This window comes from Elgaria multicarinata, chromosome 3, assembly GCF_023053635.1.
Source record: "Elgaria multicarinata webbii isolate HBS135686 ecotype San Diego chromosome 3, rElgMul1.1.pri, whole genome shotgun sequence".
NCBI classification, from domain to species: Eukaryota; Metazoa; Chordata; class Lepidosauria; order Squamata; family Anguidae; genus Elgaria; species Elgaria multicarinata.
The window spans coordinates 99,769,846-99,794,899 of NC_086173.1; the positions used below are offsets into that span (position 1 = coordinate 99,769,846).

The window sequence follows — 25,054 nt, forward strand, 5'->3', positions numbered from 1 at the left end:
CAAAAGGATGATCTAGAGATAGATGTTCTGCCCTTTGCTAGATGCATCGCCAGTTAGTAAACAGCAATGAGAATTTTTAAAGTACAGATCCCCAGGGACTTCTCTAAACAACACGTAGGTTGAACTGCTCAACCCGACATGGAGGGGGGGGGACCCTCTGGCTTTGATTAGGAATAATTACCACATTACTCATAAATAGAGGCAGTCCATTAGTGTGTGTCTGGGAGATGAAACCAAAGCACTGTTCAAGGAGCTTGCAGGGTGGTTTCAGATGTCTCCCCTCTATCAGCTGAAATAGGTGGGAAGCGAGACACTTTCAGGCTGAGGTGGCTCGTTCTGAAAAGACTGCCAGATAAGAAGGTTTTCATCATGGCCCTTGTATAAAGTGTGACATTCAGAACAGTGGTACTCTTCAAAGGGTGGTGGAAGTCTTTGTCTGCTTGCTTGGTGGTCTGTTGACAAAAACACCACGGTATTATGTTGATAGCAGTTTGCTCGCTGCTGAACTGAGCGATTTAATTTTAGATGAATTTACCAAGGGAAGCAGAAGCTATGAGATTGGTAAAAGGCTCATCATCACAATGAGCTACGCGTGCATTTTTCAAAATGAGATTTCCTTCTCTTAAAAGCATACTTTGTTTTGCGAGTTTGGATGGCTCTCTTCATTTGTTTCCGTGGGTCCATGTGTATTTTAAATCTTTATATTTTCATATGCCACAAAATGGCATTTGGATACTGAGATGTGAGAAACTATGCTACAGAGAGACGTGGGAAATTCAAAATGATTAAAAATGCAACAAATATCAAAGCTTGACCTGCACAGCAGTATTTCTGGAAAACCAAAATAAAAATAGGCTCACACTAAGCCAAAATTCCACAAGCTTAATCAGTTTTACCAATGGAACATTTCTTTTCTCTGTTAGCTGCAGGCTGAAACCACAACTTAGAAAATGAAGCATGTCTCTAAATCTCACACACAACTTCAACAACCCCATGAAAATGATATAGATGGATTTTGCCCCTGAACAAGGTATCCCAGCAATTCAATCACACTTTCTGTAGATCACTTTGGACAGCGAGTTTTGTGAATCTATATATACATTTAGTGGAGAGATCTGCCAAGGCACACACTGATATTATGGCCCACAAAATAAAGACTGGATGTACAGCTGCCACCCTGCTTTATTTATTTATTTATTTGTTACATTTATATACTGCCCATAGCTGAAGCTCTCTGGGCAGTTTACAAAAGTTAAAAACAGTAAACATTTAAAAAGTATACAAAATTTAAAAACATAAAAAACAACAGTATAAAAGCAACAGTATCCATTTAAAAACAACAGTACTGGGGTCCATTAAAAACAAACTTAGCGTTGTTAAATGGTGTTAAATGCCTGGGAGAAGAGAAAAGTCTTGCTTTAAGAGTTGCGCATTCTGAAGGCATAACGCGTACATGGTTCATTTTGATCAGCATGTCAAACAATACACAACAATGCTATGGAAGCAATGCCTAAGAAATGCCAATACTTCAAAGACTTTAAAATTGCATAAGTTTGATCTGCAGAACTGCCTATAGACCAGTCCTACAACCTCTTTCTGCAATACCTTTAGGGTTTTTTATATTTAGATGGCAGAAATATCTCCCTAATGAGAAGTATGTTTCCTTGGCTTCCAGGTGCTCCTTGGTGCAGCTAATTATCCCACCTGTAAATACCCCTGGACTGTTCTCTCTGAATTTACAGCAATTGAATGCTTCCACAATCTTAAATCAAATAAGATACCCTTCCCCAATCAAACATAATTTAGTCAAGCTCTTCCTACACATAGCTTTTACCTTCCCACATTCCTGTTCCAGCTATGACAGCATAGCAGCAGTAGTCTCTGAAAGTAGATGAGTGAAGAAAAACACCCATCCAATTAAAAACCCATAATTCAGTTCAAAATGTGGTTCTTTAAATAGCCCAGAATCAAATCAGTTACAATTTACCTGTCTATGTCTAATTGACCTTCCTTAACACCTAAAAGGACTTTTAAGGACATAGAATAAATTTAAAAACAAAACCCAAAAGTTCACAAGGCGGCACAGGAACAAAATGAGACAACAGAAGCATTAACGGAAGCAGAACAAAAGTGCTACATATGCAGCAGGAAACAGAATGGGTGCAGTTGCTCTTGCTGAAACAGGATTTACTGCTCAGAGAGAAAAAGCAAGCAAAGCACATATTGCTTTGTTTGATTCCAGCAATACGCTTTTGCATATATATTTTTAAAAGTAAACATACTATAGCAACCTCTCCAACCTGGTGCCCTCCGGTTATTTTGGACTACAATTCCCACCATTCCAAACCATTCATCATGCAGGCTGCTGCTGATGGGAGTTGAAGTCCAAAACATCTGAGGGCACCAGGTTGGGGGTGGCTGGGCTAAGGATATTAGTATTGAAATCAGTGAAAGCTTCACCTTCGTTACAGACCCCTAGAAACCAGGTTGCATTGTGAGGATCACAATCCTATTCTCCCAGAGAGGAGAGGAATTACCACACTTGCATACTTATAACATGGAAACTACATCTCAGAAGGCGGGTTGCTTTTACAAATACCACCCCCAGGTATCTCCAAAACAACTTTTATAAAACAGATCAATCATTTCAAAGGCAAAACTAAAACTAGCATAGGTTTCACAAAACTAATATGGATTCCACAAAAGGAGTCCAAAGGGCCATTTTAAAATGCATGTTCATAGTTTTGGCACAGCATTCCAGACTAGCGAAAAGCTGTAACGGACCGTTGGAAGAAATACTGAGGAACCCACCCCACCCCGAGAATATTCAAGTATTCCAGACATGATTATTCCAGGGGTCCGGCAGATTTCTCACCTGAATTCAACTACTGGCATTTTAATAGCAACAAATATATTGTTCACTAACACTTAAATAACTTTATGCACTGAGAAAAATAAACTTTCTGGTCTGTCTGTCTGTCTGACTGTCTCACTCTCTCTCTCTCTCTCACACACACACCCAATAGAGTGAAGACAGATTTGTTGCCCAATTCATATATGAGGGTGAACAAACTGAAGCTTAATCCAGACTAGACAGGTCTGGATTGGACTGCACTCCTTCTGAAGGACTCAGACTGGGGCTTTTTTGGACTCTGCACTGTCCGTGGAAACACAAGTGGTGGCAGGAACTAGAAGTGCCTTCTGCCAGCTAAGACTGGTATGCCAACTGCAACTCTATCTAGAGAAAGAAAACTTAGCCTCAGTCATGCATGAACTAGTTACATCCGGACTAGACTACTGTAACACATCCTGCATGGGGCTGCCTTTGAAGATGACTTGGAAACATCAACCGATAGCTGTTCAGATACCTGTTGGGGCTAAACGGATTGAACATTTTACACCAACATTATACTTCTTGCACCAGTTACTGGCGTGTTTCTGAGCACAATTCAAAGTGCTGGTTTTGACCTGTAAAGGCTAGGTTATTTGAAGGACTGCCTACACCTATGTGAACCTGCCCACACCCTGAGATCAGTGTTGTAGGCTCTGCTCACTGGCCTGATTAGTTTGGCAAGCACTAGGGACAATGCCTTTTCAATATTGGCCCCTATTCTGGCCACATCAGTCATGGCATTTAAACAGGCTCTGAAAATCTTTTGACAATGGCTTTTCCTTATGAAATGGTATTATGCTGTCGAGTTGTTGCTGTGGCTTGTAATACTGTTTTGAATGTTTACAGTTTGGAAACGTATTTGCTTTTTAACTGTAATATTATACTAATGGGTTTTAAACATTTATATTTGTTGCAAACTGCCTTGAGAGCACTTTGTCTTAAAAGGTGGCCTGGAAATATTATAAATAAATACATCCAATGGCACCTCAGGTTGTTTTAGGGAGCACCAGTGAAGTATAGATACTGTGGGGTGTATCACATTGCAAAGCTAATGTAGCTTTGCATACAGGCTGGGGTTGGGGGTGGAATTATTGTGACGAAAGGTGGCAGAAGAGAAAATTCAGCAGCCCTGCATCTTCACACATGCATGCCCCCCACGCCCCAGGTGCTTTCTATGAGACTAGTGAAGACCCACATGTAAATAATCAGGCCTGTCACTGACACATCTAGTTGGGTCCTGACTGAGATTGGCTTTACAGGGATATGGCATCATATCACATCAGTTTTCCCACACCCAGTGAGCTGGCACTAGTCAAATACTATTCAAAGCTCAAAATATGTTGGGCCCAAGGAAAGGCTTCAAAGAAAAGCTACTCACTATGCAGCAGAGTCATTCAGCTGATACTCTCGCGAACGATTAAAACAGGCCTGGACTCCATTGTCTGCCCACAGCCTCCGGATCACATTGGATAAGTCCTCTGGCATGATTCCCTGCTCCTCTGCAGTGCAAGAGAGTGCAAACAGCTGGCGGGCATCATCCTGCAGGGAAAGCAAAACCCAGGCAGTTAGGCCACGGAATTAACTCTTCCTCTCCGCTCTTCTTTGCAGCATCACACCAAAATTTACGTTCCACACTCACAGCCCTCCCGAAGGTCCTAAGAGGTTCACCTCTGGGGAAGTGTACTTTGTTGAGCAATGGAGCAAAGCAGTCACCACCTCTGAATGTGTCAACATCTCTGAAAGAAGTCAGTGCTTAAGGACTCTATTGATTTAACAGTGCTAAACAAAGCAGACATCAGGTTAACAAATCCATGGTCAATACATGAACACAATCGCAGCTTAGATTGCAAAACTCTTGGGAACACTAGGAAGCAGACTGTATTTGCTGGTAACTTGACAGATGGTAGACCTGGTTAGGCTCAATCTGGAAAGGTGAAATTTATTCAGCTATCTCCTTTCTTTTTCACAGGCACAAATAAAAAAACAAAGGCAATCAGAAAGAACAGCAACATGTCAGACATCTTTAATACATGGTGGCCAGAAAATGTTGAAAAACAAAGTTAAAACAGAAATGAAGAGACTGATTAGTGGATAGAGAGTCCATTACATGATAAGGAGTCCAAAGCCCAATTCATATATTGCTGCACTGGCCTAGTTCTGTTTTTTGGCATGGGGAGGAATAACAAGATTGAGGAGAAATGGACTGATTGAAATGGGGACCACTAATAAGGTGGTTTCTGTTTAAATGATCTCACATTCTGTTTTAGTCACATGTGCAGCTGGTTATTTGGCCACATGGTGAAACTGCCTTTACCATAACCCACTCCAGCCAACAGAACATGGTATAGATTAGGTTCTTTTGCCTGATGTAGCTCTTAACTGCAAGTCTTACATATATATTACATTAACAGAAGCCGGTCCAATAAAATATCACCTTTATATCCAGTTCTACGCGTCAGAAAATGCATATTGGGGAGAATACATGACAAACCAGGTCTGTTGCCCATACTATCACAAGTCAACCCTAGAGAAGGGCTCAGAGAACCAAGATTCTTAAGTTTAGCCAACACAAACCAAGAAAGCAAAGCAAATGGATCTGTCAAAAAAAACAAGCCAAAATCTTCTGATAGTGAATTCCATAGTTTAACTATGCGCCATTGCGCCATGTAAAAAGTACTTCCTTTTATCTGTCCTGAATCTCCCACCAATCAGATTCATGGGATGACCCAGAGTTCTAATATTACGGGAGAGGAAGAAAAATGTCTTCCTATCCACATTCTCCACAAAATGCATACTTTTGTACATCTCTATCATGTCTCCCCTTAGCCTCCTTTTTTTGAGGCTAAGGGGAGACTTTTTTTGAGGCTCCTTAGCCTTTTTTTTGAGACTAAGCTGAATAATCCCAGCTGTTGTAAACTTCCCTCATAGAGGAGATGCTCCAGGCCCTAGTTGCCCTTTTCTGCACTTTTCCCAGTCATCAGACCTAGCTACTACACATGGCTCCAATCACTGCCACAATCTTAATGCTAAAAGTTCATGGGAGATGCACAGCTTAATTTTCCTTTCTTTCAAACTCAAACCAACCCCACACTTGCATTTTCAAGTCATTCTCCACTCCAATGCTTCACCGAAGATGCACATTAGGGAAGGACGCGCAATGGCACCACAATGCCACTTTGGCAGCCTTTCTACCTAAACTAGAAGCCAAAGAAGCCTAAATTCCCACACAATGGATTGTATCAGATAAACCTGAATTCCCACCTACTTAAACCAGATTTCGATTAAATTGCATTACTTCAAAAGGAGATGCCATCTGAAAGAACTACAGGCTCATGTAGCTTTGGCATATGTATAAAAATGCTTGGACAGAATCTTCCTCAATGAGTTTCAGGAATAAAACAGCACGCTCCATTTTATGTAAACAGATGCTATGTTTGTTTATGGCAAACAGCCAGGAGCACTTTTGGATGGCATAAATCTGGCTCCTTTTAGCAATTTTGCAAGAACTATAAGGGAGAGGTGCTGATCAAATTTCATAAAACAAACAAACATCGGGCAATTAAAATGACTGACTTATTTTCTTTCTTGATGTGCAAATCTCGACCCAAACTGTTCAGGCATCTCATGATCAAGGACTGTTTTCCACAGGAACAAAATAATGCAAGCCCCACCCACCCCTTTTATTAAATTAACTGAAAAGGCAGTAGAATGTTTGGGGAAATTACCAGCTAACATCAAGATCAAAAAAGTGATGTAATCAGAGCAGGGCTGAGCCAAATACGGATATGTGTGTACAGACACTGCTTTAAAAAACAAAAATCCCCCCACCAAAATGTTTTAAATTTAAATCAGATTTCTTCGATTTAAATTGACTTCTTGTTGTTGCTTTTAAAAAATCATGAGTAAAATACTAAATTTCTAACTTTAAAAAATTACATATTACAATTACATCTCATCATAAATATGCTAAACCTACACTTGCAAACTCATAAAAATGAAGCTTTCTATCAATTAGCTTCAGCTATTAGGCGGTATAGAAATGTAATAAATAAATAATTTAAAAAAAAAAAAAACATGAGCATTTTCAGTTTTTCATCTCATGACAATGGCTCTGTCCAGCCTAACATCTCCTGCTTATTGAATGCTGGGCTTTCAATTTCTCTGACTAAAGCCACAAGTGCAAAGACACGGGTGAGATAGGATTGCTACTGTTATTCTGTGCTGATGGTGGAGGTGGCCCAAACAAGGGAGAGGAGTTAGTTAAGCAGAAAGCCACTGGGCCAGTCTGCATGATTGTTATTATTATTATTATTTATTTATTTATATAGCACCATCAACGTACATGGTGCTGTACAGAGTAAAACAGTAAATAGCAAGGCCCTGCCGCATAGGCTTACAATCTAATAAAATCATAGTAAAACAATAAGGAGGGGAAGAGAATGCCAACAGGCACAGGGTAGGGTAAGCAGGCACAGGGTAGGGTAAAACTAACAGTATAAAGTCCGCACAACATCAAGTTGTCCGCACAACATCAAATTGTGGCATGGATTGCATGCTACAGTGGTTTATTTCACCCATGGGTTATTTGGGGGATGCTGCCACCGCAAAAAGCCATGCTGCCTGGGTTTGGATGATGTGGCAAGCTGCACCAGTGAGAGTAATTAGGGAAATCTGGCCAGCAAGTGCAGCAGGGTCAACAAGCCACCATGGCTTGTTAGCCACGCTGTGATTGTGCAAGCCAAGTCAATATAGCAGGATGGATAAAAATGATGCTTTAAAAACAAACCAAAACCCAAAAGCATTAAAAATATTAAATTGGAGTTTATTAGCCCAATAAATATCAAATCTTGCTGTGACATTTTGTTCGTATTTGCTACTTTGTTTACTGTGAGGGCAGGGATCAGCCAAGACAGAGTGAAGCAGAAAAGAGCAACGTTGGAAAGAAAAAGAGAAGGCAAAATTGTTGAGTATGCATCTTCCTGTATTCTCATACTTAGGCTGCAATCCTATACCCGCTTACCTGAGAGTAAGCCCCACTGAACTCAATCGGCTGGTTTGCACAGTCGAACAGCCCTCCGTGGGTTATTCACTACCTGGCCACGGCTTGTTGTCCCATGCAAACCCAGGCAGCGGGGGTTGTGCAAAGATTAGACAACCTTCACATAAACCATGGCCTATTCTAGGGTTATGCAAGGGTTGTTTAATCCTCGCACAAACCCTGCTGCCCAATGTGTTCAGGAGGTGAATATTCAAATCCTGCCTGGCACACACTGGCACACGCTGCAGCGTACTGTGGGCTATCCTGATTGTGTGAACTGGGTCAATGGAACTTATTTCTGAGGAGACATGCATTAGATTGTGGTGTTAACTTCAAACTGTCAAAAGAAAGACCCTGCATGTGAATAGTTTAAAACATCCCTTCTATAAAAATGAAAGCACACAAAATACAGCAGGACAAAAGAGACGTGAAGCTTGCTTGTAACAGCATAAATAATACTCTGTTTAGCTGTAAATTAACATAACTTAGTGGTCAGATCTGCACCAATGTTCAGGAAAGATATGAAAACATTTCAATGGGAAACCTATTACATTGTTGATTTAAATCATGATTTAAATTGCCTTGATTTAAATAAACCCACCTTGAAAGGAACAGAGCAAAAAGGAGTATGGTAAAACAACAGGCAAAATGGGAGAGAAAGATGGTGTGGAGGACAGCCTAAGACATCATGGATTTGCTCCTTGTAAGGATCCTCAATGATCAGCCAAACCCATTTCCCCATGACTGTCACTGCGTGTGATTCCTGCCTTGTTTCCAAATACCAAACAGGACAAGGCTTTTGGTATTCAATGACATTAAGCATCCCCAAAATACCTGCCTCCCTTTTCTATCTCTCTAGGATGGGGTGCAATAAGCTACTTGCTAGGTTTCCACCAAGCCCCAAGGCTAACTCTTGATTGGAGCAATGCTCTCCTCTTGTCCGTCAACCCACCCACCCAAACTTCTGTATTTTGTCTTCCACTTTACACCCAAGGAGACCTGTGAAACATGAGCAGGAAAGCTGACCACTTAGTTTCCCAGTTACAAGTATAGGCTATGCAGAGCTGTTTTGGATATTATTTATTTTCATCCTGTGCGGTGCTTAATTCTCTCCTTGATCTCTTTTACTTTGTGTTTCATAAAATCTCTGTGAAATGAATATTGGCTCAGCCATCTATCTTAAGGTGCAATCTCCTGTTGTCCCCAAGCTGCTTGGCTTTATACTGTGTGTACTTATCCAAGGAGAGCAAGGAGAAAAGCAGCCTGAATTCACCCATGGTGACAAGAGAGCTTTGGCTATTGGGTGGTATAGAAATGTAATAAATACAATTCAGCTGGCAGCTACCCCTTCCCAGACTGATCAGTAGTATGCCACTCTGGATATCTTCTCCACAGAATTAAGGCATAAAGGAGAACTGGTGGCAGATAGAACTTTTTTTAAAAAAAAGAAAGGTGAAGCCTGTCTCATAAGGCAGTTGTATGTAAGACTTCTTCACAGAGTGTCTCCATTTGCAAGTAATGACAATTCATTAATTGCTTAACCCATGAATTGCCAGGGGTGCATGGGAATGAGCAAGCACAGCTGCTGCCTCCCACCCACTTGACATTTTGCATCTGGATTACAAAATCTGTTCCTGAGTTGTACATGAGATGCACAAATCCAGAACTTTGGGTTGTTCAGGGAGAAACAACACAGAGTATTAACCCTTGGTTTGTTTGTTGAGTTAACACACTGGGTTGTTTCTCCCTCAACAACTGAAATTTCTGGGGGTGCATTTCATCTTTTGCGATCTGGATGCAAAGCGAAAGCAGTGAGCAGGTGGGAGGCAGCTCCCACGTGGCCCCAACAATTCATGGGTTAAACACCCTATGAATTGTCCTCAAGTGCCAAGTGGGTCAATGTTAAAGAGTGCAAATCACCCCTTACAGAGTTACCCACCAATACCTTCCCATCCATGACTCCAGGGGTGTCTTCCCACAGGCACAGAGTGATCAAATGATCTCTTAAAACTGTAAATTAATCCTTCCAGCAATGTTCTTCGTTGAACAGCCCTCATCAAACCCTCAGTGCTGCTGTGCATATTTGAACATGTCCCAAAGCAGTCAATTCTCCAAAATGAAGCCTCCATCTATTCTTTTTTACTCAGTTCAGTAGAGCTTCAGGTCTCCTTACGTACAGACTGCTTACAGTCACCACCCTCTCAGCAGCCACGCATACAGGTATCCCACACAAAACACGCAGCTTATTCTCCTCAGCAATTCTCAGATCTCTTCTTTCTTCTGCTTTTAGTCATTGCTTACTGAATCCACCCCCTCTTTCTGCTGGTCATGACCCCTCTTGGTTGCTTAGGTTACAGGTCGGTGGCAAACTGCTATAACCTCCTTAAAATTGCAACATCACGTCATGTGCATGCCCCCCCCCCCTTCAGAGGATGTGTCATCACCTCCTTCCTCCATGTTGTTTATGGAGAATTTCTTATTCCAAGGATTCTGTGGGGAATTGCTTGGGAGAGCAGAAACAAAGCGTAGACAATGAACAGCTTTCTGGCTGCACAGACTGCGATTAATTTAAGCTTTAGGAAATCAACAAAAACACAAAGAACAACTTAATTACGACAGACTTTTATAGTTCCGTCAGGTGTCTACAATTATTGGTTGGCCAAGCCAAAAATTGTAACCATTACCCCTGTACATGTAAACATACACACATGGCATTTCCTGAAAAAAGGGCTGGGTGGGGATGGAGAGCACACTGTTTGGTGGTGCTGCCTGAAGCCACTCCATGCACTTTTAGGAAGCAGCATCAACAAAGGAAGGCAAAGGTTGGGAGCAGATTCATGTGTTGCTGGGCACGGCTTCCCAAAGATGCAAAAGATCGCACTCAAAACAGGATAGATATTTCCTACATGGAGAGTACTTTCACAAAGTGCGGAATCCAACAAGGCGCTTACACCCTCACTGATTCTCTTGTGACCCAACAATCCCCATCGGCAAGTGGCACCCACTGCTTGTGGAACTAAGATGTAGTACTTCCAAAGGCAACTGGGAATGAGTGAAAATGCTCATTTCTGGAACAAGGCAGGTCGATAGAGTTTGCATAAGTGAGCGCTGACAATCTGTCCTGATCAAGAAATGAGCATTTCTGCTTATTTCAGGGCTTTCTCTGTGATGTGCTAAATCTCTGTTGCGCAAGTGATTGGTCCCACTTGCACTACGGGATCTGCAAGACTTGCACAAGAGAATCAGTGGGGTGCAGGAGAATCAGCATAAGCGTAAACACCCCTGTTGGATTCTCCCCAAAAGAAGCAAGATGCAAATCACATCTAGACCACCATCTCTGCCACGCGTATCTCACTGTGTGTGTATATGGAAGCTGTACCCAATCAAAGCTTTCCATTATCTGTGAATGCAGCATAGCATACAGTTTGTGTGCTTTTTCCTATGTGGAAATGCTAACTACGTAGGAATGTTATCAAGTTTAGAAATATCACCATTCTGACAACAATATTTATTATGTCTAAGAAGCATAATAAAAATCTCAAATTCTGGAAAGCCATGCAGTTGGCATGCCAACCAACTTCAATTGGTATGCCAACTATGCCTGTGCCTGGATTGGAATAGCATAGCCATGGTGATCCATGCATTGGTAATAAAATGATGGGACTACTGTGATGTGCTCAATTTGTGGCTGCTTTTGCGCCTGGTTCGGAAACTGCAACTAGTGCAGAATGCAGCAGCTAGGATGCTCCTATTACTGCACTGGCTGCCTATTAGCTACTGAGCCATGTTCAACGTTTTGTTGCTGACATTTAAAGCCCCTAAGCAACTTGTAACCAGGATGCCTAGCCAACCATCTTCCCCATCTACTCCAAATCGACTCCTAAAATCTTCCAAGGAGGCTTTACTGATCTTCCGATGACCAACAGTGTGTTGCCAGGTAGCAGCATGTAAGTGGGCCTTCCCAGTAGTGGCACCCACCCTCAGGAATACTCTCTCATGTGTGGTTCAAGAGGCAGGAACTATGGCAAACTTTAAATGCCTCTTGAAGACACATCTGTTTACTCGGGCTTTCTCTAGCTTGTAATTGACCAAGACACTGCTCTATCTTGTTGTATTTTTTTTAAAAAAATATATATTATATTGTATTATATGTATTTTATGTAAATAGCATAGTGATCTAAGATAGCATACTGATCAAGTGGTATACAAATAGTTTAAATAAATAATAATAAATAAACAGGAAAAATGTTTGAAGAAATGCTCCAATACAGAAGGCCTCAGTAAAACCATTGATGTGTTTGGGGCATGGATCCTCCTCTTCAGTTTTAGCAAGACCAAGAGAAAGCTACATGCCTAATTTGTTTTGGCTATAGCCTGACCTAAACCTTGAAGATCATGTCCAACCAACACTCTTCCACAGCTCTGAGCAGCAGTCACCTTCGTGCTGTTACCCAACTTCCCTAGAGGTGTTATGTAGTTAACCAGGTAACCCTTTGGTACTTTTGACAGCACCAGGGTCAAAGGAAACTGCAAATGTGAAGCTCCAGGCTCCTGCTTTGCTTTGATACTGCTGCTTTTTAAGCCTTCTCAAACCTTACGCTTTAAGGTTTGCCAGAACCTTACACGTTCTGGCATAGTGTTAGTATTTTTTTTTTCTGTCAAAGTATCCTGAATTCTATACCTCTCATGAAAAGCCAAATTCTACAATGCAAATGGAACAGTCAACTCATTTTTACCCAATGAGTTTCTTTTGCATCATTCTGCTTCTACTAAGAGAGGGGAGGGATGAGGAGTGCCCAGACTCCACGCCTCAGCTCCCCTGGGATGTCCCACTTGAAGAAAACAGGCACATTTCTTCAACTTTAGTAGTGGATCAAGAAAGGCTCAGTATTTCAGATAGGAAGAACGTTGATGGTCAGTAGCATGGTGACAGAACAGGTTAGTAAGGACGAAAGAGGAAAGGAAACTCACTGCTCTGGAAGGGTCCCCGAAGTCAATTTGCAGGTTTCCCATTGCCTTGATGATGGCCATAATGGACTGAATGGTGTTGCTGTAAACCACTGCTTTGTACTGCCGGCACTCCTCTTCTGAGTATCCATCCTCATGAATAATCCTGGAAAAGAACAGAACAGGGAGACTTCGAAGGTCAGCAGATCAAATACAGAAGGCCTGAAATGGATTTCAAATTCTCACTGTAGTTCTTCACATAAAATATTTGTGTTAAAGTCAACAGCAACAAATGTCTGGTGTAACATTACAAGCATGAAATGACTTTCCTTCTGCTTCCTCCTGACCGGCCAAACTTTAAGGACAAAAATATTAGCTGCACAGGTAACAAGACCACTGAAAAAGGGAAAGAAGGATCCTTGGGCATATGATGATTACTGAACTTGTGGCCCTCCAGTTGTTTTGGCCTACAAATCCCATCATCCCCTCACCACTGGCTATACTGGCTAGGGCTGATGGTAGTTGTAGGCAAAACATCTGAAATGCCACAAACCACCCACCTCAGAGGTACACATTCCACATATGTGAAGGATTTCTGACCCAACACAACTTGCTTTGCCTTGTTTTCTAAAAGCCTATGCATGACTACTTTCCCCTGTCATTTTTTGCAGTAATAATGCAATGCAATTCAAGTTGATTTTCTAAAATGGCTCACTGTGTGATAGAACCATAGGATGGGGTTACTGTACTTTAAAGCAAGTGGTGAGGGGGGAGCCCAGTCCCTTAGATCTACAGCATACAAACTTCTGGTGTGTTGCTAGGGCCAGAACCCATTCTGCTCACCCTCAGCCCTGCCCCTCTTCTCTGTGTTGCCAAGACAACACCCTCCACAGGCTCTTTGTTTCCCTGATTTGCATGTAAGCGAGACTTCCATTCCTTCCCAAGCCCAGTGTTTTGACATTTTCATCTCTATCTCCATCCAGAGTATCTTGGCTAGCTGAATTACACTGCATGTTGCCTTAACTGGAGCCTAAGAAGCAGATGGATTAGCTAGGCTATGAAATTCTCCATGAACCCAGTTGGTAGCACTGAAGACAAAAGACTGCATCAGTGCTCTCAATTTTGATTCAGCCCAAGGAAGACATGCCACAAGACTGACACGCTTAGGACCGATGTCTGGTGTTGGTAATGAGCTGGATGATGACGAACAAATTTAAGCTTAATCCAGACCAAGGCTGTTTCTAGTCAGTAGAATAGCTGATTTTGGAATAGAAATTCAGTCTGCATGGGATGGGGTTTCACTCCCCTTGAAGACTCAGATTTGTAGCCTGGGGGTACTTCTTAACCCAGCCTTGAACTTAGGTGGTGTGCTAGTTATGCCTGTTCCTAGAGATTTGGGCTCTAGCCACAGTGACTTGTGCCTTAGCTACATCCAAACTGGACTATTGCAAAACGCCCTGAATGGAGCTGCCTCTGTAAAGTATCTGGAAACTTCAGCTGATACAGAATGCAGCAGCCAGACTGATAGGTAACCAGAGCTGGTTACTGGGATTATGTTACTCCCTACTTTCCAATTCATTTCTGACCTAAATGCAGCTTAGGACCAGGATACATGAAGGACTGCATGAAGGACTTGTGAGCCTGACCAATTGTTAAGATGTTATGGTGAGACACTTATATGTCCTGCTAATTTCTGAGTTCCTCTTGGCAGGAGAGAGAGAGAGAGAAAGACTTTTCCATGGCCACCCTCAGATGATGGAATACTCTCCCTAGAAAGACTCACCTAACTGGTCATGAATGGTTTTTCACTGTGTGTGAAAACATTCCTGTTTAAAACAGACCTTCAGCATGTAAGGTTATCAATATTTATTCCTTCTGACATATTGCATTCACGCCTGTTTATATTACCTTATTAATATTTTATCTGCTCTTTTCTTATGTGTTCACCCTATACAATGATTTATCGGTTTTTACGGCGTTGAGCAGGGGGTTGGACTCAATGGCCTTATAGGCTCCTTCCAACTCTGCTATTCTATGGTTCTTGAATTTGATTGCTTTTACTAAAAAAAATTATGTTGGGCATGATGAATTCAAAGGCTGGATGATGCTGAAGATGACGACTACCTCTCTCTTCATCAGGCAAAAATCAGCTATGGCAATCATACACACACCAGCTAGAAAGCCAGAACGCCACAAAATAGCAGCAGACAGAGATCAAGTCTTTGCCTCCCTAGGCTATTTTCCTAATAGCAGAGATGAAATCGACTCATGGCCTGTTTTGGCTGCATTGCTAGTAGGAAGGTTCTGAAAGGCACAGCAGTCAAGAAATAGACCATCTGCTTGTCAATTTAGCCAGAGGCAACAATTCAATAATCCAGCAGCTAGGAAGGAAAAAGTTTCCTACTGGTTATGTTATTCAAGCCTGAACCTACCCTATTAAATGGGGCCAGTTGCCACTGGAATGGTCAGTTCTAGAATACTATTGTGATAAGCATCATGTACATGGTCCAAACAAACTCCAATGAAATAGCAGGACAACTTCTTAGTTTATCTTAGCCTCCACTGAGCATAATTCCACTGTGGGAAGCCAACATAATTAGGCTTTTCAATGTGCTTGTTTGAAGGAGTAACAACTCTCAAATAACCCATGGATTGTTAACTGGGGTATTTGAGGGTTGCTTCCCACGCAGTTGAGAGCATTATGTGGCTGATTTAAACATGATAACTACAAGGCGATAATGTGGGAGGGCTGCACCCCAAACATACAGCCACGGCTCCTTCTATGAATTAAGCATCCAACTGACGAAGACATCTTGAAACGGGCACTATATCAGACACCTGTTTTATTTATCCAGACGCCTAGAATAAGGAATATGTGGGGTGGTACAATATTGCACCTTAATGCTGTGTTGTAAAATGTTATTGGGAATTTAGTGCTGATACATTGCTTATTACTCTTGTTATTATTTTCCTGATTTATTCATATATTGGAGGCTTCTGCCCCGTTGGATTTGTTTTGAGGTGTTTAAGGCTATGTATCAGCAAGGAGAATTACATCTTTTTGTATGTTTGATTACAAACAGTATATGTAGGATTGTTGTTAATATATCACCCACAGTTGTAATACATTTTGCTTATCTTTCACTTCACGTGTGAGTCTTTGTGGTTGAGTGCTTAGCACCCCATTTGTGATTTGTTATTGCAACCACAGCCTTCTGTTTTCTGTCCCCCCGTAAATAAGCCATGACGCCCAGGTTTGGACAACATGACAAGTTGCACCTGGGCAGGTAATTAGGCAAATCGCACCCACCACAGCCTGAGGATCAGGTTGCTACGGGTGCAATCTGATCCCCCTTCTTCAACTTGACAGCTGGGTATGTGTGCAAATTACCCACTGACAGGCTGGGGAAATGGGACCAGATCACACCCTTAGCGCAGTTATCCACAAGTTCTGTAGAACTTACCCTTGGGGGTCCCTCCACTTCATTTTCAGAGCTCCCATTTGCAGTAAAAGGGTAGCTCTGAACATGGGGTAGACCCAAGATCACCCTTAAAACAATTTGGGGGAGACTCGGGGAGAGGTGGGATGGAAGGGAGGAAGAGATCCCCATCAATAAATCCCACACTTTAAAACTTTGACACCTGCAACTGCGAAACACTGACCAAAAATTACAAAGTTTTTAAAAAATTACAAAGACATTTGTGCACAATTCCCAGTACCAAAAAATGATTAAAAGATTTTATTCAGGGTGCAAAACCCCCGAAGAGGGTGGCCGAATGAATAATGGCCCCTCCAAAGTGCCACTTGGGCACTGGTGGAAGGGCTATCACTGCAGCACAGGAAAAATCGCTCAGAAAGAGCAGCAGGGGTTCTGCCACTCTTGCTGAGCGACTTGTTTGCTGCCAATGGGTTGGCAGTGCTGGAGTCGGACGGCACACCAACCCATTCTGGGTACAACAACCCCTAAAACAAGCCATGGGTTGTTAGGTTGGTTTGTTGCCCATGCAGAAGCCATCCTGTGAGAATTGGGCCAGGTTCGCATGACATGGTAACTCGGGGTGGCTTGTCACCCACAATGGGCTGTCATGTCGCGAGAACCCAGTCAATGCCCAAGAACACCCAGAGAGTTAACTAAAAGGGATTTCTTCCTACTTGTTAGAGTTGTTTCCACAGGGTTTGGATAAGATTTTGTACATTCTATATTTAATTCTTGGTGCCCAGGTTTATAAAATAACAACTAGAGCAGGTGACAGATTTCCAAGCTCTAGAAGTTGGGTGAACCACAATAACTGAAGAGTGTATTACAAACATTACTGAATTTGCCAATGAGTTGGAGACTGGAAGAGGCATGGATTTAGCTCAACTTCCAAAGACCTCAGGCTCCCACTGTTTGCTATGACAGCAATCTCTCTAGACTGCCACTCTGACCACATGAAGACTATTTTTCTTTCCCTCTCTGCACTATTCAATGCATGCAATCTCTATTGTATGCATTTTTGATGTCACCTTCCACTTTTAATTGGAACTCAGTGAAATATTAAAAGACACCTTGCCCCTAAACCATCAGGAAATTAAGTTTTCACTGCACACAGTTTTACATACTCCTCAAATATGGCTCTTGAGTAGTTTGTGCCACATATCCTAAATTAGGCACAATCTAAATGACAATTTAGTTGTAAAAAGCATCCAGTACATTTTATTTTCTCACCTCTGGATCTCGTGTAGAATAAGTAAGTGGTCTGAGAAGCCAAAATGCTGGCATATAACGACTGTAGAAATGCCATAAGGATTTTTATGCTGCTTCCAAAAAGTGTTTTTTAAACAAAACAAGGATAATAAGAGCCTTCCTGTATCTCTACTACTAATCAAAAATTCTAAGATGCAGCACGTACACACCATGCGTGGGCTTACACATGTGAATATAAATGCTGGTAGCTGGATGAGCAGCCTAACCAGATGCACTACAAAACATTGAGGAAACATCCACCCCACTCCATTCTGGATGGGCTAAGGACTATAAGGTATGACCATCAAGTATGTCAGTAACATCTCAACCCCTAGAAATGGTCAGAGATATTTTAGAGGACAGGCTTTATGGGACAACTGGAACAAGAGCCAAGTGAATCCCTCGTAACTGTGGGAAATGCACAATTCTTTAGAAATCCCCAGCCTAGGATTCCTGCTGCAGTAAATGAGAGCACAGCACTGGAGCAAGTCAGTTTGCTGCTTAATCCAGCATTGAACTTCTGGGGCTGGCCAGGGCTGAGAGCAAACATTCTTTGTAGTGAATAAATCTCTGTGTTACCTATTCAAGGAGGACAAGCTGGAACCCGGCAAGGACTCATATGGGGTGGGGGTGGGGGTGATCCTCCCATCTCTCCTGAAGCAATCAATGGTGGTGGGGGAGTGATGGTAGGGGAAACCATCTATCCTGAGTATTACTAGTGGCAAGGGGAAGAAGAGAAAGAAGTTTCAGAGCTGGCTGCACAGCAAGCAACTCAGCCAGTCTCTAATTGGAGAGGGAGAGCTCAGGGAGAGCTCCTCTTTTTCCTGTTTTGTCTTTGAATAGCGGCAGGAAATTAGGCCCGCAGACCAACATCTTTCACCCCCTTGCTTTTGTCAATTTCAAACCTTTTGTTCCTGTGGGAGAGCTCTGCATGGGCACTGGCTTCATACGGAGGGTAAGGCATGTACGTACATGTGCACATGTGCAAATACACACATGTATTTTTAAAATGTTTTTTTCTTGCATACAGGGGAAGTCCTTCAAGTATGAAGACCCCCATCCCTTGTCGATGAATGGCCCTTTTTCACTGCTTACTAGCTGGCACAGGGTGACCAAGTTTGCTATTGTTGGGACTGATATCAGATGCCGCTTTTCTGTAAAAAATAAATAAATTGATATACATTTCAGAACTACCTCAATTCAAGGGCTTGGGGCACTCAAACTAATAATCCAATAAAATAGTACATAAAATGTCCACTAAAATCCAAAGAGTCTATAGAATTAAAAAAAAAACACTGTACCTGTTAAACCACAGGGCTCATCCTACATCTTCAGCTTTTTAGGATGAATTTTATCAGGGGGTTTTGCAGGATGGGATGGGGGAAACTGTCCTGGATGCAATTCCCTCAGCTACGTAGCTCTTATAGATACAGCAGCTGTTCCTATCCTTGCCAAGAGGGCTTTCTTGGCTGATCTTTAACACTGACATCTTGCTTTCTACTGCAATTTCCATTTTACTGAAGAATGAAGACCACATCAAGCAAAATAACATTTCTACATGGAAAATTTCTGTACAAGGAAGTCATTGGTATATAACCTACATCTATACTATGTATGTATATGTGACAGAATACGTGTGTGTGTGTAAAACTTCAACTGACCACCAGGTAATATTTGAGTACTTTGACTACTGCATTTACGATTTCTTAGTGCTTAACAATGCAAGATCCTGTGAAAGAAATATTAATAATTGCAACAGGTGTGTTAATATGATATACAACAGGGGTAGGCAGAAAATAGATTGGGATCTACTGATAGAACACTCAATGATTTGCAGTAGATCAGCAACTTTCTTACCTCAACCTGTTAAACAGTAGCAGCAACAAAAAGGCTCCCCCCACCCAAACTAAAGTATTATCATTTCTGAACAACAGCATCTCAGATAGAGATTTGTCTAGCCCAGTGTATGGCTCATGGGGTTCAGAATGTAATTTTGAACCTGACTCTGTAGTTAGTGGACTTATAAAAATGAAGTAAATCTCACATGGCTGAAGTCTGGCCACATCTAACATTGAGAATGACTACAATATTTGAATAAAGAAGAATACTTACTTCATCTGTTTTACAATTGTGCTCTTTCCAGACTCTCCTGCACCTGTAGGAAAGAAAGTAGAACCATAAGACATGGGCTTTAATGGTAATTTTCATGGTCTGTAATGATGACATTAAAAGTATGAACAGAGTTGCAAAGAACATTGATGAAATGATGCAGCTCCCACAACTGAAATAAGCAAAGATTACCCACTGTATAGCTTTTAAAAAACTGAGAATTTGGCTTACCAGTTTAAGAGATTGATGGATTATATTTCTATTTTGCTTCTCTGAGGCTAATCAAGGTGGTTTACAAAACAACACCAAAACAACAGTCAAACATTAAAAACAACCTTTAAAATAATAACAATTTAAACAGCCAAGTTAAAAAGCCAAGTGTCTCTACCCCCTTCCAGAATGCAGTCAGAACTCCGAAGGGAGTGTGCTGCAGAGTTTGGGGGCAACCTAGGAGAATGGGCCTCCGGAAGTGAGAGGGCTTCGAAAAGGCTTCTCCTGCTGTTAATAACTGTTCATTCCAAGTTAGGCGGTCCATCAGATAGCCAGGCCCTAAGTCGTTTAGGCCTGGAAAACAACTGGCAACCAATGCAGACCTTTCAATACTGGGGTGATAGTATTACCCAAAGTCAACTGAAACAGGAAGGCCTTGGACAATGTTCAAGCATATCAGTAATCAGAGTTGAAGAAGCTTGAGGTTCCTGCACAATCCACTTGCTCCCCTTCATTGCATATGACCACTACTTGCTTTGACATACTCTTAAACTCACATTGGGAATCTGTTTGTAGGTTCTTATTAGTATTCATGATCTTTATAAATATGTATACATTGGAAGTGGGTAACAGAAAAGACTATAAAATCTTTCCTGTTATCATAGTTAGTAAATAAAATTCTCATCTCCACCATTAGAATCCATGAATCTGTTTTTAATTGGGAGTTTAGAATGAGTTTAGGAGAGTTATGTGGCTTCGTTTTAAGTAGGGTTCTCATCATGGTTGCCAAACCCAAGTAAAAGCGGGTAGAAGGAGTTTACGTGAGAGGGAGAAGGGCATGTGTGATACCTACAGTGGGATCACACTCCCTTAATCCTGATTCCAATATGATGTCCAAGCTAGGTCTCATATGGGGTCTCCAAAAAGGCATTCAGTTTCATACTTTAGGAAAGGAGATCCACTGTGTGACAGCACCACCAAGAATGCTAAGGAGGCCTTCCTAGATGTGTTGCACAGAGGGTAAACTCTACAGCCACTTTTCTGGAATACGAAATGCACTACAGGAGGTCAGGAAAGGCTAAATTTCTTATTCCCACAAATCTGACTATAACTAGCCTCAGCTAGTCCACCAAATTTGCTCACAGTCAGCCCCCGCCATGGCCAGCCACTGAATAAAGATCCACGCTAAAGGACAAAGCTATGCGTAATGCTGCACATCAGGTCTTGTCATGTTCCTTTCCACTGACCACACGTGTACTAAATAGAGACATGGTGAAACCCTGTGAGACACTGACAGAAAAGTCTCTGAGGAGATGATAAACATTTATCTTCCTGCCAAGATCAAGCAGAAACACTCAAGAGCAGTTCTGCAGATGCCTGCCAAGTCCCATCACCATGGTAACAATATCTCATGATCAATGTTGTCAAAGCCTGAGGTTGAGCAGTCAGGTGGCTACATGTGCTACACACAGTTGCCTCACAGGTGGAGGCAGGCAGAGCCTGTTGCGGCAAATAACAATCTTGCCCGAACTACCTTGAGCCTCCTATTAAACACGGCACTACTAGAGATGGAGACAGTCCTACAGTTCCCTCCATCCCTAGCAAAATGGAAAGGGTCAGCAGCAAAGTTTAGCTTTCATGCAGCCTCAGGTAGCTTTCATGCTAGCTGGCCTGAAGCCATGTTCCTCAAGGCCTAGAAGATTTAATGCACAAGAGAGAGTAGCAGAATGAATTGCAATTCTATATTAAATGTAGGTGGCCAATGAGACACTAAATTCAGGCTTGTAAATAGCCACTCGCCTAGTTTCCAGTGCCAAGAAAAAATCACTTCCAAGTAGTTAAGCAGTGGAATTCTTTAAGCTGGCTGGGAGTGGGCTGTGTATTTTTTCTTCTTCCTTTCAGGTCATCAATGCACCAAAAAATGACTAACTTTTGTGTAGTAGGTGTGGGAAGACCAGATAGAAACAATTCTGTAAGCTAGAAATGTTGAGGACTTCTTTGTAGGAAATAGTCACCATAATGAATTTATCACTTTTTTCTCTCTCTGATGATGCCAAAACAAAACAAAGCAAAAGATTTTGCTGGTCCGAGTCTAAAAGTCAATGCCAACTTCTCCATCTTCTGCTGGTTCAAATTCTCTTCTCCCACAGCCTCTTTAGCAGCTACATTTCATTCAACATCAAAGCAGAGTTTGCCTCTAGTTTATGTCTACAAGAAATTGCACTATGGCATTTCTGTACACCTTTAAAACTTGTTATTTTCCAGAATCTCTGCTTTTACAATTCTAATGTTACTGATGCAGATAAAATTCTCAGAAATGGAAATTTCACGTACAAGTCTGCAAAAAACATGTAGCAGCTCTGGAGATCGTCTTGTCCGTAAGTAAAGATTTTTAAAAAGTAATTCTTAGCAATTTCATTTCTCACGTAACAGAGGGAAAGGTCATAAATCTGCACACTATACATAAGTTACGTCTCTTCTGCCGCATGGTTTTTGGCAAGCAGTATTCAAACTCTGTTAGTTTTATGATCCAGTGGGGGAACATTTGCATTCCCTTCACCTTGCAAAAAACAACCAAACCAACAAAAAGCCTAGCCCTTGTGGAAGAGAAGAAAAGAATGAGATTTTAACTTCAATGCACCCGGAAAGGGTAAGAGGTCAGAAGAAGTTAAGTCCATTTTTAGAATAAGTTCTCACCACTTTGAAGATATTTTAGGAATTGTTGCACACAAAGTACAGATAAGGCATTGCGCTTTGCTCTCCCTAAGGTCAAATGAGAACTCTAATTGGGTAGTAAAAGGACAATACTTTGAACGCTGCACGATCAGCTGCAAGTACTCCTTCATTCTGCTTTCTCACATGATCAGGGCAAAGTTTAGCAAAGGGCTAAACTCTTTCCTCCTTATTCACAGTAACATTCCTTGTATTTGATTAGACTATCACAGTCTCTTACAGAGGTTCAGATTAAGATTGGGACAAAGCCAACAGCAGCAGCTAATGTGTGACATCTACGATTGAATTCACACATGCCAGTTAAAGTGTTTCTGGATCTCTACTGTACTCTTGGTAGAAGGCAGAAATATAGTTTTAAATAAACTTGCATCTGTTATTTAATTGACTGATGGTAGATTTACAACTGCATTTCAACCTCCATCTGCCCGTCCCTGTCCCTGTGTGTGTGTGTGTGAATATCTTCCTTCACATTTTAACCTTTGGTCAATATAAGGCATAGTGCATTTCCCTTAACCAATTTCTCCTCCTTTCCCACAAGCATGAGCAGCTGTGACAAAGCAATTTCATTACCACCACCCTTCACAGTCTTCAATGAAATGCACAAGATTGGCAGAAAGAAGGTTCGCCATCCCCCCCCCCTCTCTCTCTCTCACACACACACACACACACACACACACACGGCATGGTGAAGTTTTGCTCAGCTTGTGTGTGCTACCCAAGATCAGAAAGGGGCACTGATGAAATTGGCACAATTTTTCAGCTGCAGCAGAGACCAGGGTAAGGGGGAGAAAATGGTGGTGGAGGAGCCAGGCAATGCAACACAGAAAGGGGTACACATTGCCAAACTGTCACCAACCATGCCCTGATGGAGTAGCATTAAATCCTAGTTCCCAGACAGTAAAGCCCATTCAGGATAGTACAAATGAAGGAGCAGCTTCTGCATTAATTGAAAGGCCTATGGTAACAACATGCACTAACTGATATAGGGAAAGATTCTTGAGCAATCGCTAAAACACTTGAAAATACACGTGCGATTTTGGCCTGAAGGCGCTGCCTCAGGGAAAGCTGATCAACTTCTCTCTTCTACATACATTCAAGCAGGCCCTAGCCCTTTACATCCAGAACCTAGCTAGTCAGGATCTTGACAACCCTTTCCCCCTTTCAGGATGCATATCAAGATGAATATCAAAACAGCAAGTGTGGGGTAGTGGTTAGAGCGTTGGGCTAGGATTCAGGAGAGCTGGGTTCTAGTCCCCACTTGGTGATGAAGTTCAATGATGAACTCTGGGCCAATAACTGACTCCCATCCCACCACCACAAATAAGTGAAGTATTAGAGGTTACTAATGCTACCAGTATGTTGTGTATGCTGGTTGTAGGCAACAAGAATAATATTAGCGGGGCAACTAGAACCACCACCACCCAGAAAACTTGAAATCTTAAGTGGAACCATGGGCCATAATCCATATGTCTCCAAGCTGAACACTTTGTTTGGACTTTGTTGAAGGCAGGGCTCCCAAGACTCATGCGACCAGGGTGGTATATCAGTGAAGTACAGTGTTTAGAATATCGAACTAGGACTGGGCAAACTCATGTTCAAATCCCACTCAGCCACAAAGCTCACTGGGTGTCCTTGGGCCACACACTGGAAATCCTCAACCTAAGCTACCTCACAGGGCTTTGTGATGATCAAATAGGGTGGGTGGGGTAGGGCGGAGTGGGATGGAGAACCACGTACATTACCTTAAGATCCTGGGAGGAAAACAGAAATACAGATAGAAGTGGTGGTGATGACATTTGAAAGGAGAGGGGGAAATGTTGCATACTGGCTTTGCCTCATAGTGATGATGTAGAGCCATCTTTTCTGACACTGAGCCATTTTTTCTGACACAAGGAACACAGCCGTATATTATGCACAGATCATTAAAGCTCAGCGGGGGGAGACCTCATGCCTCAGATAAGCCACGTTATTAGCAGAAGAATCTTCTTACAGTGCATCCTATTAACACATTCACTAACAAGTTCAGATCTGCAAGCTGGTGTTTGCAAGGGATACAGCTGTTCTGAAGCTTGAAAAGACCTTTCTCAATCCTGGCCTCTCACTCATGGAAATAATCCAGCTGGTCTAGTTGCAATTAATTACTTCTGAACATGATGGTGGCATTATTACGCAAGCAGCCTGGTGACAAATGTCAACCACAATGGGCACAGCTTTTTCACTACTTTACGTTACCCTTTTGCCACCTGCAGTAGAGCAGAATCCATAAAGACCAATCTGCACGTGAACCAGAATTTCCAGTTGGCAACAGTGTAAAATGTCTGGCTTTCACTCTGCTTTCATTTCAAAAGCGAGTCACACTGCTTGTTCTCAGTTACTTACAATTAACAGCCAAACCCT

At 42.0% G+C, this 25,054-nt stretch overlaps 1 protein-coding gene across 1 annotated transcript in view; it reads right to left on the reverse strand.

Moving 5' to 3' along the window:
* The window catches only part of GNAI2 (G protein subunit alpha i2), a 150,875-nt gene that overhangs the window by 46,070 nt on the left and 79,751 nt on the right, over nt 1-25,054 (reverse strand). Inside the window, exons 2-4 of the mRNA XM_063121081.1 lie at nt 19,718-19,760; nt 12,903-13,044; nt 4,272-4,432 (exon numbers count right to left, since the gene is read on the reverse strand). Coding sequence (XP_062977151.1) covers nt 4,272-4,432; nt 12,903-13,044; nt 19,718-19,760 — 346 coding nt within the window. The remainder of the gene's footprint in view (nt 1-4,271; nt 4,433-12,902; nt 13,045-19,717; nt 19,761-25,054) is intronic.